The sequence below is a fragment of the Lentinus tigrinus genome (assembly GCF_003813185.1).
Source record: "Lentinus tigrinus ALCF2SS1-7 unplaced genomic scaffold L226scaffold_41, whole genome shotgun sequence".
NCBI lineage: Eukaryota > Fungi > Basidiomycota > Agaricomycetes > Polyporales > Polyporaceae > Lentinus > Lentinus tigrinus.
This window is the reverse complement of record NW_027137950.1, coordinates 216763-229851: the sequence shown is the minus strand read 5'-3', so window position 1 is coordinate 229851 and position 13089 is coordinate 216763. Positions and strand designations below refer to the sequence as shown.

The 13089-nt window shown below is 56.8% G+C and overlaps 2 protein-coding genes across 2 annotated transcripts in view; both read left to right on the top strand.

The window, feature by feature from the left end:
• Positions 1-1097: 1097 nt before the first annotated feature.
• Positions 1098-11821, top strand: L226DRAFT_261105 (uncharacterized protein). The gene is made up of 30 exons (XM_067673369.1): positions 1098-1356; positions 2702-3065; positions 3116-4088; positions 4150-4279; positions 4371-4586; positions 4650-4697; positions 4770-4873; positions 4941-5509; positions 5586-5881; positions 5956-6180; positions 6240-6406; positions 6481-6735; positions 6799-7485; positions 7539-7581; positions 7640-8187; positions 8250-8290; positions 8348-8442; positions 8495-8538; positions 8595-8695; positions 8754-8849; positions 8910-8956; positions 9015-9329; positions 9385-9447; positions 9502-9761; positions 9815-10000; positions 10050-10710; positions 10764-10852; positions 10910-11142; positions 11203-11599; positions 11654-11821. Exons 1-30 carry the CDS (start codon positions 1296-1298, stop codon positions 11657-11659), a joined length of 7320 nt encoding a protein of 2439 aa, XP_067530628.1. The 5' UTR covers positions 1098-1295; the 3' UTR covers positions 11660-11821.
• A 361-nt stretch (positions 11822-12182) lies between these two features.
• The window catches only part of L226DRAFT_539304 (uncharacterized protein), a 1747-nt gene continuing 840 nt past the window's right edge, over positions 12183-13089 (top strand). The window contains exons 1-2 of the mRNA XM_067681660.1: positions 12183-12600; positions 12769-13060. Coding sequence (XP_067530627.1) covers positions 12236-12600; positions 12769-13060 — 657 coding nt within the window. The 5' untranslated portion in view covers positions 12183-12235. The remainder of the gene's footprint in view (positions 12601-12768; positions 13061-13089) is intronic.

The window sequence follows — 13089 nt, the reverse complement described above, 5'->3', positions numbered from 1 at the left end:
GTGGTTTGCGTTTCGAGTATGGAGTTTCCAATCCTCGCTCGGCGGGGATTGCTTTTGTGGGTGCTCGTTCTGGGAGGCTCGGTCTATGTGCTGAGTGCGTCATATCACAGACTCTGTACATGTTCCGGGACCGGACCCGGATACATTACGTTACGCCGGTGTACTCTTTTCTTTCGCTGCATTGGCGTCATCGAGGTCTAATGCGTGCGCCACCAAGCTGACGATCTGTCCTTCTAGGGCCGAGGGTTAGCGGGTTAGCGGATCCTAGGACACCATCGACGACACGTACGACTGCTCCGCATGGCAGCTAGGGACAAGTCAACGCCAGGGACCACAGCGGACACCCGAGTGCCGTGACGACGACGTGTAAATGCGCAATGGCAATTGGTGAGTGCATAGAGCAGACCGGTGTTGTGCACGCCCGTGAATCACGGATGTGGTTTGAGTATATTCACATGCGATGGAGAGGCTGAATATAGTCTTGTGCGCCGCCGCTGGAGAGGTCATCTGGACAGGACGATGGCTATGGACGTGCCCGCGTGGTCTGGCCGCTCTCACGCTATTGGTGAGTGTTTCGTTTCGTTGGAGTCGCAAGCTCCGGGTGTTTGTGCCCCGATACTAATCACGTCTTGAAGGACGACGCCGTTGGGCGAGTGCCTGTCGACCGCGCGATGTTATTGCGATCGATGGCCGTGTGTGCGCGACGCACCCCGCGATCGTCACCCCGCGTTTGACGGTGGAGCGCGGGTCGGGGTGGCGTTGCCTAACCACGAGGCTCGCATGTCCCGCGTCTGCGTTTCCCCCTGCGGACGTGTGGTTATGCACTCTCCATCCCGCAGCCCGCCGTCCTCTCTGCGTCGCTAGCCAGCGCAGGTCGCAAGACGTTTGCTCAAGATGAGTCGGGAGGTACGCGGCCGCCAATAGCTAAATTTCTGTTGCAGTTACCCCGCATTGATCCATCATCACCAATTGATCCCCCACGCGCCATATCAGGCAAGACTCTTCCCCACACCGTCACGCGATCCTCCCAGATCCCGGCGCCTACGCGCTTGGTGCGCAACTGGACCCGCGCGGTCGCGTGTGTTCTCTGGACGTGAAGTGATCCCAAACTGTCATGAGAACACCAGAACCGGTTTATGAACACCCCAGTCGCGTAACGACGCGAGTCTCCCTCCTCCGCCTCCTTTGCTTCCTCCTCCGCCTGCCTTCTTTCCTCCCTCCCTGGAAGACCGCATCCTGCCCCGCCCAGGTCCAAGTCCGTTGCCAGCTCACGCACGGTTCTTCGCCTCGACGACATGGAGGAGTCACGCAGACAGGGCGCGTACCCTGCGTACGCCAATCCCTTTGCCAGTCCCGGTGAGTACTGCCCTCCAACTTCGACGCGTCTCCGCCGTGTCTTTTCCCCCCGTTCGCACCCTTGTCCGTTATCCTCTCGTGTCCGATTGGCGGTGTTTTAGCCGGCCTTCCCTTTCTTCTCCTTCCCTCGCCTGTCATTGAATGCGCGGTGCCGCCCAACGAACTCGTCTTCGGGGGCGAGCTAACTGCACCTCCGCTTCGCACACTCCGGCGTCAAGCGATGCAGAAGCATGCCGTCCATGTGGTCTCCATCGCGCAAAAATGCTTGCTCGACGACCGCGCAGTTATGCTCCCTTTTGCGGAACGTCTGCACGACCGGGGAAACTCTCCACGCGTCCGTCAGTCATCCTTCAGCGCACGGTGTGACCAGACACGCTCTGAGCCCGCCTCCCGACTTCTACGACTGACGAGACCGCTATAGTGGCGCTCCCGACCTTGGTCTTGCAAGACGGACGCGTCCCGGATGGCCTTTCGGCAGCCCTACACGCCTCGTTACGCACCTTTTAGAGCTGCTCGCGAGCACCTATCTGATACGACCTCGCGGTCTTCTGCGACGTCGTCTGATGGTCACGTTCAAACCTGACATAGGCAGCACAGAAGGATCTTGAGAGCATTTTGCATTTTGGGCACTGCGATCAAGTCGGCATGAGAGGTCGACTCTTTCCTGCATCATGCAGCAGAGCGCGCTCCGTGTTTTGTGTTCTCTGCTCCGGTGTCAGCGTCAATGAATGCGCGGTCCTGCTCCACGAACCCGCCGTCTGGGGTCTGGGCGCCGACTGATACAGAAGCATGCCGTCCACATGGTCTCCATCGCGCAAAGATGCTTGCTCGACGACCGCGCAGTTTTACTTGCTTCTGACACCGGCATCGCCGTACCATTCACGACGCTTCCCTTCACGCTGTCGTGCAAACCGGTGCTTTCGTGCTTGGAGCACAGTTAGCATTTCGGCGTTTATCGAGACCTTGTGAGGATGTCGAGGCAGCTCTTCGCGACTTCTGCGTGCCCGGGATGCGATGTTCATCTTGTCGACTGGAAAGTTGACCCGCTCAGGGGAAATGAACGATGCATGCGCTTCGTACAGGTCTTGTATTGAGCAGTAATGCTTGTGCAGTACGCTCGAGCGTGGTCAGTGACGGATCCCTGGACTCGCAGTTCTACTCGCTTCACCAGGCATGGGCACGTCCAGTGCGACCGCGCCGCGATGGACTGATGACCGCGGGCGTAGTCTCCATTATATTCGCGTGCTCTCGTTATCTCAGCTGTACCAAGCTCTCTTCCGTTCTGCGCTCTCCTTCCGTTGACTGTCGCTGACCATGGATTTCTCTCGTTTCTCTCTCGATGTAGAAGACGATGCGGCGTTCGCACGCACGACTCCTGCCGGCGTGCACCCGTACGCTTCGTCCTCCGGAGCAGTCAACGTCCCCCTTCCGCCGTCGGCACCAGGCTCTCAAGTCGGCCACGGTGCTGCCGCTACGGGTTCAGCCGAAGACATTCAACCAGAGGACGTTCCTCGGGTGCAACCTCCGCCAAAACCTCGGCTGTGGAAGCGCAAATGGTTCATCATCACGAACATCGTAGTCTCGCTCCTCGGTATCGCTATCCTGTTCATCTTGCTCTACCCGGTCGTGCACGCTATTGCTCAGCACATCGTCAACGTTTCGGTTCTCAACGTCGACCAGGCCCAGATCACGAACCCCACGAACACTTCGTACGTGTCTCCTTACAGTCGTCTATCTGCGGTGCTCACGTATCAGGCAGATTCGACCTCAAGATGGACGCCTGGGTCTCGCACGCCGGCATCTTCTCAGCTACGATCAAGTTCAACGAGCCTCTGCAGGTCGCCTGGGTGAACGCCTCGGGCGACCAGGTCACGCTCGGCTCCTTCTCGCTCGACCCGCTCAAAGTCAAGTCCAAACGCGCATACATCAACCAGACGGTGCCGTTCACGATCGCGGACGAGGCCGCGTTCTCCGCGTTCACCTCGGCCATGATCACCCAGCCAAACTTCACGTGGCACCTGACGAGCGACAAACTGGACGTGCGCGCGCTCGCGTTCCCGACCGCACACGGGCTGCACTTCAAAAAGGACGTGACGCTGAGCGGGATGAACAACTTTGACGGCCACGTCTCGCTCGTCGACTTCAAGCTGCCGCGGGACGACCCAGCCGGGGGCATCGTGTTCAGCGCGACGACCGGCTTGGACAACCCGAGCGCGTTCAACGTCAACCTCGGCACGGTCGTGTTCGACCTCTCGTACAAGGGCCTGTACCTCGGCACGGGCAGCGGCGCGAACACGGTGATCAAGCCGGGGAGCAACGCGGTCACGCTCGACGGGACGCTCGTCCCGCAAACGGGTACAGACGCACTGGCGAAGACGTCGGAGCTGTTCACGAACTACCTGAACGGGGTGCAAACGGACGTGGTGGCGACGGGCAAGAGCTCGATCCAGGCAGACGGGCGGGCAGTGAGCTGGCTGAGCGCAGGGCTGACGGCGCTGGAGCTGCATGTGCCGTTTGTGGCGCCTGGGGGCGCGATCAGCCCGATCAAGGCGATCACGATTGGGGACATGAGCTTGGATTTTAGCACGCACGCGCCGTGGGCGCCGGTGAGCAACTCGCGGACGGTGCGGGCGGCGATGGAGCTGCCGTTTGGGTTTGGGCTGGAGATTGGGGAGATTAGCAACAGTTTTAATATCACGACGGGGGAGGGGGTCGTTGCTGGACTTGGGACGGTGCGTTTCCGATATTCTTTTCGGGAAGGTCAAGGAGGCGCTGACGGGTATTCACTGGCAGCCACCGAGCGCGTCGACGAGCGAGATTAGGGTCATCAACGAGACGTTTACGCAGGGGACGATCAACATTACAATTGAGGATACGGCGCTGGACGTGCCCGACCCGAATCATCCGGTCTTTTCGGTTTTCAGTGCGTAACTTGCGTGGCTGTTCCTGTGTGGTTATCGCTGACGTTGTATGCTTGCCCATGCCTGCTATATGCAATTCCCCACACTCGACAGACCGAAATCTGACGGACCGCGAGGTGATGCCGTTCCAGCTCGAGGGACACGCGCGTGCGGTGGCGAACATGAGCATCGGGCAGATCACGCTGGACCCGATCAAGTTCAACGTGCCGTCGAGTCTGGACGGGCTGCGGGGCTTGGACGGGTACGTGACGATTGAGAAGGTGGATGTGTTGGGTGGGTCGGAGGAGGCGATTTCCTTGGGGATTGATGGTGCGTGTTTTTTTTCGAGCTTTGGGACTCGGAGCCGGGGAGCTGACGGGTGCCGTAATGCAGTGGATATATTCAATCCGTCGAATCTGAAGCTGTACACGGGCGATATGAGTGAGTTGGATCTTGACTGGCGGATCTGGCTGCGGCGGTTGGCGTGACGTTGACGCCGTGTACGTTGTACAGCACTGCAGCTGTTCCGCGGAGATGCGCTTCTGGGCACGACTTTGTTGCCGAACTTGACGCTCTCGATGGGAAATAACTCGGTCGCTGCGCAGGGGAACTTCACGGTGCGTTCTTGTTGGTTGCATGGTTCCACATGAATAGCTCTCATGCATGAACACTTACTCCCTGCAGCCCAACGGTACGCCCCTAGGTCTGCAAACGTTGAACGACTTTGTCGGCGGCACCGACGTCCAGGTCGCCGTCGCGGGCTACGGCGAGAGCACGGAAGTTCTGTCGCTCCTGTTCGCGTTCGAGAGCCTGAACATCACCGCGGACTTGCCCGGGCTCAAGTCGAAGCTGCTGAACTCTGCGTCGCTCGAGGTGCTCCCGACGACGGGGCACGCGAACGACACCGCGCACGCAGTGGTGTCGCTCGCGAACCCGTTCACGAGCGACCTGGTGATCACGAAGGTGGAGAGCAACGTGACGTTCCACGGGATCACGCTGGGGACGATCGATATGCCGAGCGTGACGTTTGCGTCGAAGGGGAACGCGTCGACGGACTCGCCGAATTTGGATTTGGAGCTGAATATGGACCCTGAGGCGCTGTTTAGCGTGACGAGGGTGCTCGCGGAGGAGGCGGGGTTGGATACGGACCAGTTGGATGTGATTGTTGCGCTGGGTGGGTATAAGTATTTGAATGGTGTTGGAGGGTTGAAGGGGAAGAGGGAGGACGTCGCGAAGCGGGATAATTTGTTCACGTGAGTGTCTCTTTCTTATTACCTTTGACACTTGGGAGTAGTCGGTGTTTAGACGAGAGCTGACGACGCGCCGCAGTGGATTCGACCTCCCGAGCTACGTGGACAAGGCGTTCACGAAGCTGACGTCGGACGTGGAGCTCACAGCGGGCGTGAACATTGGCGAGTACGCGACGACGCTGTCGTACACGCAGCCGGACGTGGAGATCAAGACGGACAAGAGCCTGAATTTGCTCCTGCCGATCCTCGCGCAGCCGATCGTGCAGAAGATCGTGGACGGGTCGGTGCTCGGGATCGAGACGGTGCTGATCAAGGATATCAAGGAAGACTCGTTTGGGACGTCGCTCAAGGGGTCGATCAAGAACGCTGGGCCTTGTGAGTTTCTTGTTCTGCCTGGTTTGGTTTGCACATGCAGGTGGACGGGAGAGAGCTGACTACCTCGTCGGCAGTCGATGCGAAGATCTCGTTTCCGGCTGGGCTGTCGATTGAGTGGAACGGCGCGTCGATTGGGAGCATCGACATGCCGACGATTGACGTCGTGGGCGATGTTGGAGCGGACTTTGAGGTGGATGCGACGTTCAAGGTCGCGAGCGTGGATCACCTTGCGGAGTTTACGAAGACGATGCTCACGGAGGAGTCGTTTGATTGGGTTATTTCCGGGACGAACCTCTCTGGTAAGATCTGTTCTCTCTGAGGCTGAGGGCTGAGGGCGCAAGCTGATGGGATGTGACAGTCGCTGCTATCGGTATCTCGGTTCCTGAGATTGCGCTGTCGAACAAGAACGTCACGCTCAAGGGTATGAACAGCCTGAAGGGTGGGGTGAAGATCGAGACGTTTGATTTGCCGAGCAACGACCCCGATGGCGGTATCCACCTTACCTTGCAGACGAACGTCACTAACGTGAGTTTCTTCTCTGTGCTACGCGCGCATATGCATACATGGACGAATGCTGACGATCTACTAATACGATACAGCCCTCGCAAGTCGGTGTCGAGCTCACCTCGATTGGGTTCCAAAACTTCTTCCAGAACGTCAACATTGGTCCTGCGTCCGCGACGGAGACGTTCAGCTTGTCGCCGCAGTCGACCATCCCGCTCGCGCTCACTGGTCGGCTTGTCCCGCAGAAGGAGCAGAGTGGACTGGACGCGGTGTCGGCGATGTTCAATGCTTTTATTCATGGAAAGGACAGCAACATTGTCGTGCAGGGTGATAGCGCTGGTCCTACTGACGTGAGTCGCCTTCGTTTCCGTAACGTTCCGGGTGAATGAGTGCTGATGGATGTTGTCATCTAGGTCACTTGGCTCAACGAAGGTATTAAGGCGCTGAAGGTCGAGACAGTCCTCCCGAACCGCGGTGTCCTGCAGATCATCAAGTCAGTCAACCTCAACGAGCTCGACTTGCGCTTCACCGAGTCTACTGCGTTCGACCCGTCGATGGGTAGCGACGACACGACGGCCGCGTTCACGCTGCCGTTCGACTTCCCCGTCGACATCGTCGCGCTCGAGCAGAACATCACTGTCGGCACGGGTGGCACGGACTTTGCTGAGCTCGTCATCCCCAAGGGCCCGAGCACGACCGAGGTCGAGCAGCGCATCATCCACCTTAACTTCTCGAAGGTGCCGTTTGGCGTATTCGACGGCGGCCATGGCACGTTTGAGCAGTTCCTCTCGGACACGGCGACGTCCAAGTCTGAGACGATGACGCTCAAGGGCGCGGCGAACACGGACGCGCAGACTGCCGTGGGGTTGCTGTCGCTGACGGACATCGAGTTTGATGTGGAGACGACAATTGCTGGGCTACAGGGGCTGAACACGGAGCCGGCGCTGGTGACGGGTCTGGATGTGAACCATGGGTTTGCGAGTTATTTGCTCATTAAGGTGAACTCGTCGCTGTTTAACCCGAGTAATATCACCCTTGGTGCGGGGGATATTTCGTTTGGGCTGCAGTTTGGAGGGGATACTATTGGAGCTGCGGATTTGGTGCGTTGTGCTCCTGGCTGTGTTCGGAGAGATACTGACTGGACTGCATGCAGAGCAACCTTGTGATCGTGCCGGGGAACCAGACGTACGCGATTGGTATGTGACTCTGCGTCTCACTGTCGTGAAGGTGGAGGATGACTGACTGTGCGTGTAGACGTCCACTACCAGCCTGAGGGCGGCGCGTTGGCATCTGGCCAGAAGATGCTGGAGAATTACCTCCAGGGCGTCGAGTCTGACACGACGATTCAAGGGTCAACGGACTCGACGCCTATCGAGTCGCTCCAGCTGGCGATGTCGCACATGCGTCTTACCCCGGTCAAGATCCCTGCGCTGCACCAGAACCTCATCACGTCCGCCTCGCTCGTCTTCCCCACTGACATCGCCAAGACCGGGATCGCCTCGACGACGTTCGTGCTCTCGAACCCATTCACAGCGAGCATCAACCTGCTCGAAGTTAACGCGGTCGCGACGTTTGGCAACTTGTCACTGGGCAGCATCGACCATGTCGACCGCTCGAGCAGCCCGATTCATGCGGACGGGCATAGCAACATTACGTCGCCGACGCTGCCGTTCAAGTTCAATCTGGACCCGGTCATGATTATTGAGCTGTTGTTTACGGGCGCAAAGAATAATGGGGTTGATCTTGGCCCGTTGCCTGAGGTGTTCCAGGTCGTGCTGGCAGATCCGGACGCGAAGACTTCGGTGGGTGGTTGTTTCTGGTTTTGGGCGTGTCAACCTTGTGCTGATGGTATTTGGTTTGGTAGATCAATGCTTCGATCGATACTGGCAAGCCTCCTTGTGATAGGTTTGTCTTTTGTCTTCGTGTGTTTTGCTCTTTCAGACTGCTGACAATTTAATTTAGTGGGAAGCAATTCGACGTCAACGATGCGATTTTGAACTCGCTGAAGAACCTTGAGGTCACGCTTGGTATTGACAGTTCGGTCAAGATTGACGACTGTGAGCGTAGTTGTTTATCGGGCGGTTTCCTTTGCGCTAATACAGTGTGCAGTCGCCACGGATTTGTCGTTCAAGCAGAACAATGTCGATGCGATTGTAAGTCTCCCTCGTGCAGCTAAAAGCTCGATGAAGCTGATGATTTTTGCCTATAGACGGACGAGACTGCCTTGTACCTCATCAGCGTGGTTGCACCTCCGATTGTGCAGCAGCTCGTCGACCAGTCTGAGCTCAAGTTCAGTGCGGCGAACATTTCGTGAGTGGTATCACCGCTGTTGGAGGAAACATCCGCTGACTGACCTGATGTCCTACAGAAATATCTCGGACGATGGCTTCGACTTGGCTTTGAAGGGTTCGCTCACTGGCACTGGTCCGTTCGATGCACAGATCGCTTTCGTCGAGCCCGTGACGTACGTTTGCTCTCTGGTACATGGTGTCGCAAACGCTGACTGACTCTCTTTACCTTGTAGTGTTACTTGGCAGGGTCATGATATTGCCAAGATCGCTCTTCCAGCAGGTTGGTACACTGAGGCTCGAGGGATTCATGACGACTGATCGTTGCTCTCTTTTTGTAGTTTGTGCCGCCGCCAACGATGGTGTTCCGGACTATGAGACCAGCGCCCGGCTCACTATCACCGATAACGACCAGTTCACCGAGTTCGCGACTTTCCTGCTTCACAATGAGGACTTTACATGGACGATCTCGACGGATGCTCTCCGCGTCACGGCGCTTGGTACGATCTTTGACGGCGTGAAGCTCAGCAAGGACATCTCGTTCAAGGCGTTCAACAACTTGCCGGGTGTGACGATCAGTAACTTCAAGCTGCCCTCCGATGATCCTGCTGGTGGTATCCATATCGAGACGGACTCGCTCATCCCGTCGCCTGCGCGTGAGTAGTGCTCACTATCTAGCATCCGGGTAGAGGTCTGACTGGCTATTTACAGAGCTCGGCATTGACCTCGGAACTGTTACGTTTGAGTCCTCGTTCAAGGGCACGACTATTGGACGTAGGTTCAATCATTTTCTGTGCTACACGCTCGATGTTCACCGGATGTTTCTAGCACTCACTGGCAACAACTTGTTACTCGCTCCGGAAACTACGAACAGCTTGCATCTCTCTGGGCGCATCACTCCCAAGAGCGGGAATGATCTCGACGTCATGGGCGAGCTGTTCACCAACTATCTGCACGCCGAGAACCAGACACTATCCGTACAGGGCGAGTCTGTGCAGCCGTCTGGCTCTGGCAGTCCTGTCGGGTGGTTGAGCACGGCGTTCAAGACGCTTACCTTGACTGTTACTCTCCCGGGACAGAAGTTCGACGTTAGTGCCTCGCGTCTCTTTTATTTACGATCATGGCTAATGTCTGTCTACAGATCATCCAATCTATCGAGATGTCCGACTTGGAGCTCGTCATGACCGAGCAAAGCCAAGCGTTCGCGCCTGATGCGAGCTCGAAGCATATCTTCACGCAGTACAAGAACCCCTTCGGCTTCTCGCTGCAGGTCGTCAAGAGTGGTGAAGACATCACGTTGGCTGCTCAGGGCACGGACGTTGCACAGGTCAGTCATTGTCTATCTGTGAAGGGCGTTCTACTAACGTCATCAACAGCTCAAACTCCCGCAAGTCGACGCCGTCGGCGGTGTCTCTACGGGCAACGTGGCCGATCTCGTGCTGTCCTTCGAGCATCAAACGCTCCAGTCGGTCAACAATGGCGCATTCGCGGTGTTCTTCGCTGCTGTCACGGACACGTCGGGCATTGAGTTTGACCTCAAGGGTTCTGCTGATGTTGTTGCCCGCACGACCATTGGTGATGTTCCTATCTCGGCCATACCGTTCGACGTCACCACAAGCTTGAAGGGCATCAACTCGTTCAACAAGGAGGCTTCACTCAGTAATGTCTCGATCACTGGTAGCGGACACGACGATCACGGCGCATACATCAAGTCGCCTCTCACGACTACGCTCCAGAACCCGTCGAACATCTCGTTGCAGACCGTCGACGTCGCGCTGCCGGTGTACTATAAGGACGTCATGCTCGGTCGCGCTGTTATCGACCCCCTCAACTTGGTTCCTGGCGAGAACACCATGCCGACTGAGTTCCACTACCAGCCTAACGATGCGAATGACACCACTGCCCAGGCGTTCCTCACGGAGTTCTTGCAGACAGGCGATGGCATTGCACTCACGATCAAGGGCGACGGTGATAGCTCTCCCTTCGCGTCTCTGGTTCCTGCACTCGAAGGTGTTGGGATCAGCACGAGTCTCAAGGGTGAGCAAACTGTTCTTCCTAGTTCTTATTGCGAGTACTAACCGCCATGATAGGCCTGAACGTTCCTCCCATCGTAACGCACATCAATGCGTTCATCACACTCGATACCCTCATCGACAACTATATCACGATCAACTTCGACGTAAGTCCGCTCCGGCTGAGGAAATTCTTCGGAGCACTCACGACATTCGTACTGTAGATTGCCAACCCATTGGACACTGACATGGAGATCACCTTCACGCAAGTGGACTCGGGCGTCGATGGCGACACCTACGCGCATTTCGACCAGGCATTCGATAGTTTCGTTATGCCTGCGCACAGCACTGCCAACAGCGGCACGGTCAAGAACGTGCTCCTTGTGAAGGGCGCGCTCGCATCGCTTGGGATTATTCCTCTGGGCAAGCTCGACGTCTTCTCTACGGCAACCGTGAAGTGCGTTCCAGTCCTGTCTTTTGTGTTGGGTCTTGTACTGACTGCCACTGCAATTTACAGGATCGGCGAGTATACGATCCCGTGGTTGCATCTCACCACGTTGGACGTGCCTACGACGTACTCGCTGTCGCTCTCCATCTCGGCGATGAAGCAGGCCGCCGCGTCCATCAGCGCTAGCAAGGCAGGCATCACGCTCTCATCATCGGGAGCTTCGTCAGTGCCTAGTGCTAGTCCCTCGGGGAGCATCGGCGATGCCAGCCTAACTACCGCAGCGGCAGGCAGTGACAAACCTTCTGCTACAGCGCAATCGTCTGAGGCTGAATCTCATGCGGCTTCGAGTGACGCTCCGACGTCATCCACGTCTGCTACGAGCGACGACGCCTCGCAGCCCTCAGCTAAGGCAGCCAAGCAGCCAGCGTCTTCCGCTGTCTCCTCTGCGGACCCTGCGGAATCATCGGTACGTGAACTCCACTGAAATACTTAACGACGAGTGTTCTGACAGCTTCCTCAGGCCTAGGGTATCGTTTTCTTCCTCCTCCTTTGCATCAACCATTGGACAATCATCTTGCAAGGCCTGACACACGCTAATTGTCTTGTACACTGTTTTGTATTGCATAGTCAAACCACAAAATCCGTCTCCAGCGCGACTTCCCGCGGTGCGGTAATCACGTATCACGTACTTCATGTTTATTCCCCTATTATTCCTGCTTCAGGGATACCCCGCTTCCACTGCTGCCGGTCCTTGTCTCGATTGGCCGGTAGGACTTTTCATGTTGCCTTGGAATCTTCGTTACCACTCGCATTCGATGCATACCCCCCTTCGCGACTTCGATCATACCTTATGGACTGTAGTTGTCGGTTCTTCTTCATACCAGTCTACTCTGACGCTTACGCTTTACGTCTACGACCCATGTTGTCTTGCAGTTCATGTTCGTGTTATGCAAATGATCAAAGAATCAGCTGTACCTCTGAAGCTCACTGGCAGGCGGGAAGAGACATCAAAGCCGGGCGCTCACAGTCATTGCAATTTTGCCTTTTACCACGACTTAGGACTAGTACCACCTCGTCTCTCTTGTCCGTCCTTGCTTGCTACATGTCGCATCAACTTAAGAAGCGCAAGAGGAGAGCATTCGACACTCACGGACATGACGACCAGGACGGAGAGACTCAGCCGGACCCCTCGCTCTTCATCCAAGCCCACGAAGCTGATCTTGTACATGGCCCGCAGGCAGCGATTGCTGCGCGTTCTTTGGAGGTCCTTCGTAGCGATGTCGTAAAGGGACCGCCGGAGGATATTGTGGGCGACGGGCTGATCCAGTGGAGTGGGGGTCGACGCGGTGCCAATACAGAACCCGGAACGTCGTGGTCGAACGACGAGGATCACATTCAGCTGCAAAGTCGCCCGGTGAACACTGCTGAAGACGTTCCCAACGATCGTGATGGATGTTGGGTGGACAGGTACGCAGTATGCTGAGAGTTTGTGTGATGTGACAAGTTTTGGGTATTGCGAGACGCGTTGTGTCCCCTCCGAGTGCTAGTGTTCGCCCAGCTATAGTGTTCCGTACGGCATCCCTTTCTCCCTCTTCTTTCTTCCTTAGATGGAGTCTCACGGCATGCTATATACAGATATGACGCTCGTCTGTTACTGGACTCGTTACCCAACTTCAACGTACCACCATCGCCCATCGGTGTCTCGTCTGAGCCGGGCTCTCCAGGCGGCTGGTCAGACCTACCCTCTGACGCAGAAGACACGTTCTTCTTCTCCGCAGGAGAAACCGAGGACTATCGACGCGATAAACGAAGACGAGTGATAGACCGCGACCGTGAGGCACGGCTGAACGCTCTTCGTGCCGAAGATGGGGATGGAGATGATGAGAGCGGAGATCCGCGAGAGCAGTGGGGAGGCAGTGACGAGGAGGTGAGTGTACACTTTTTGCATCCCCCCCC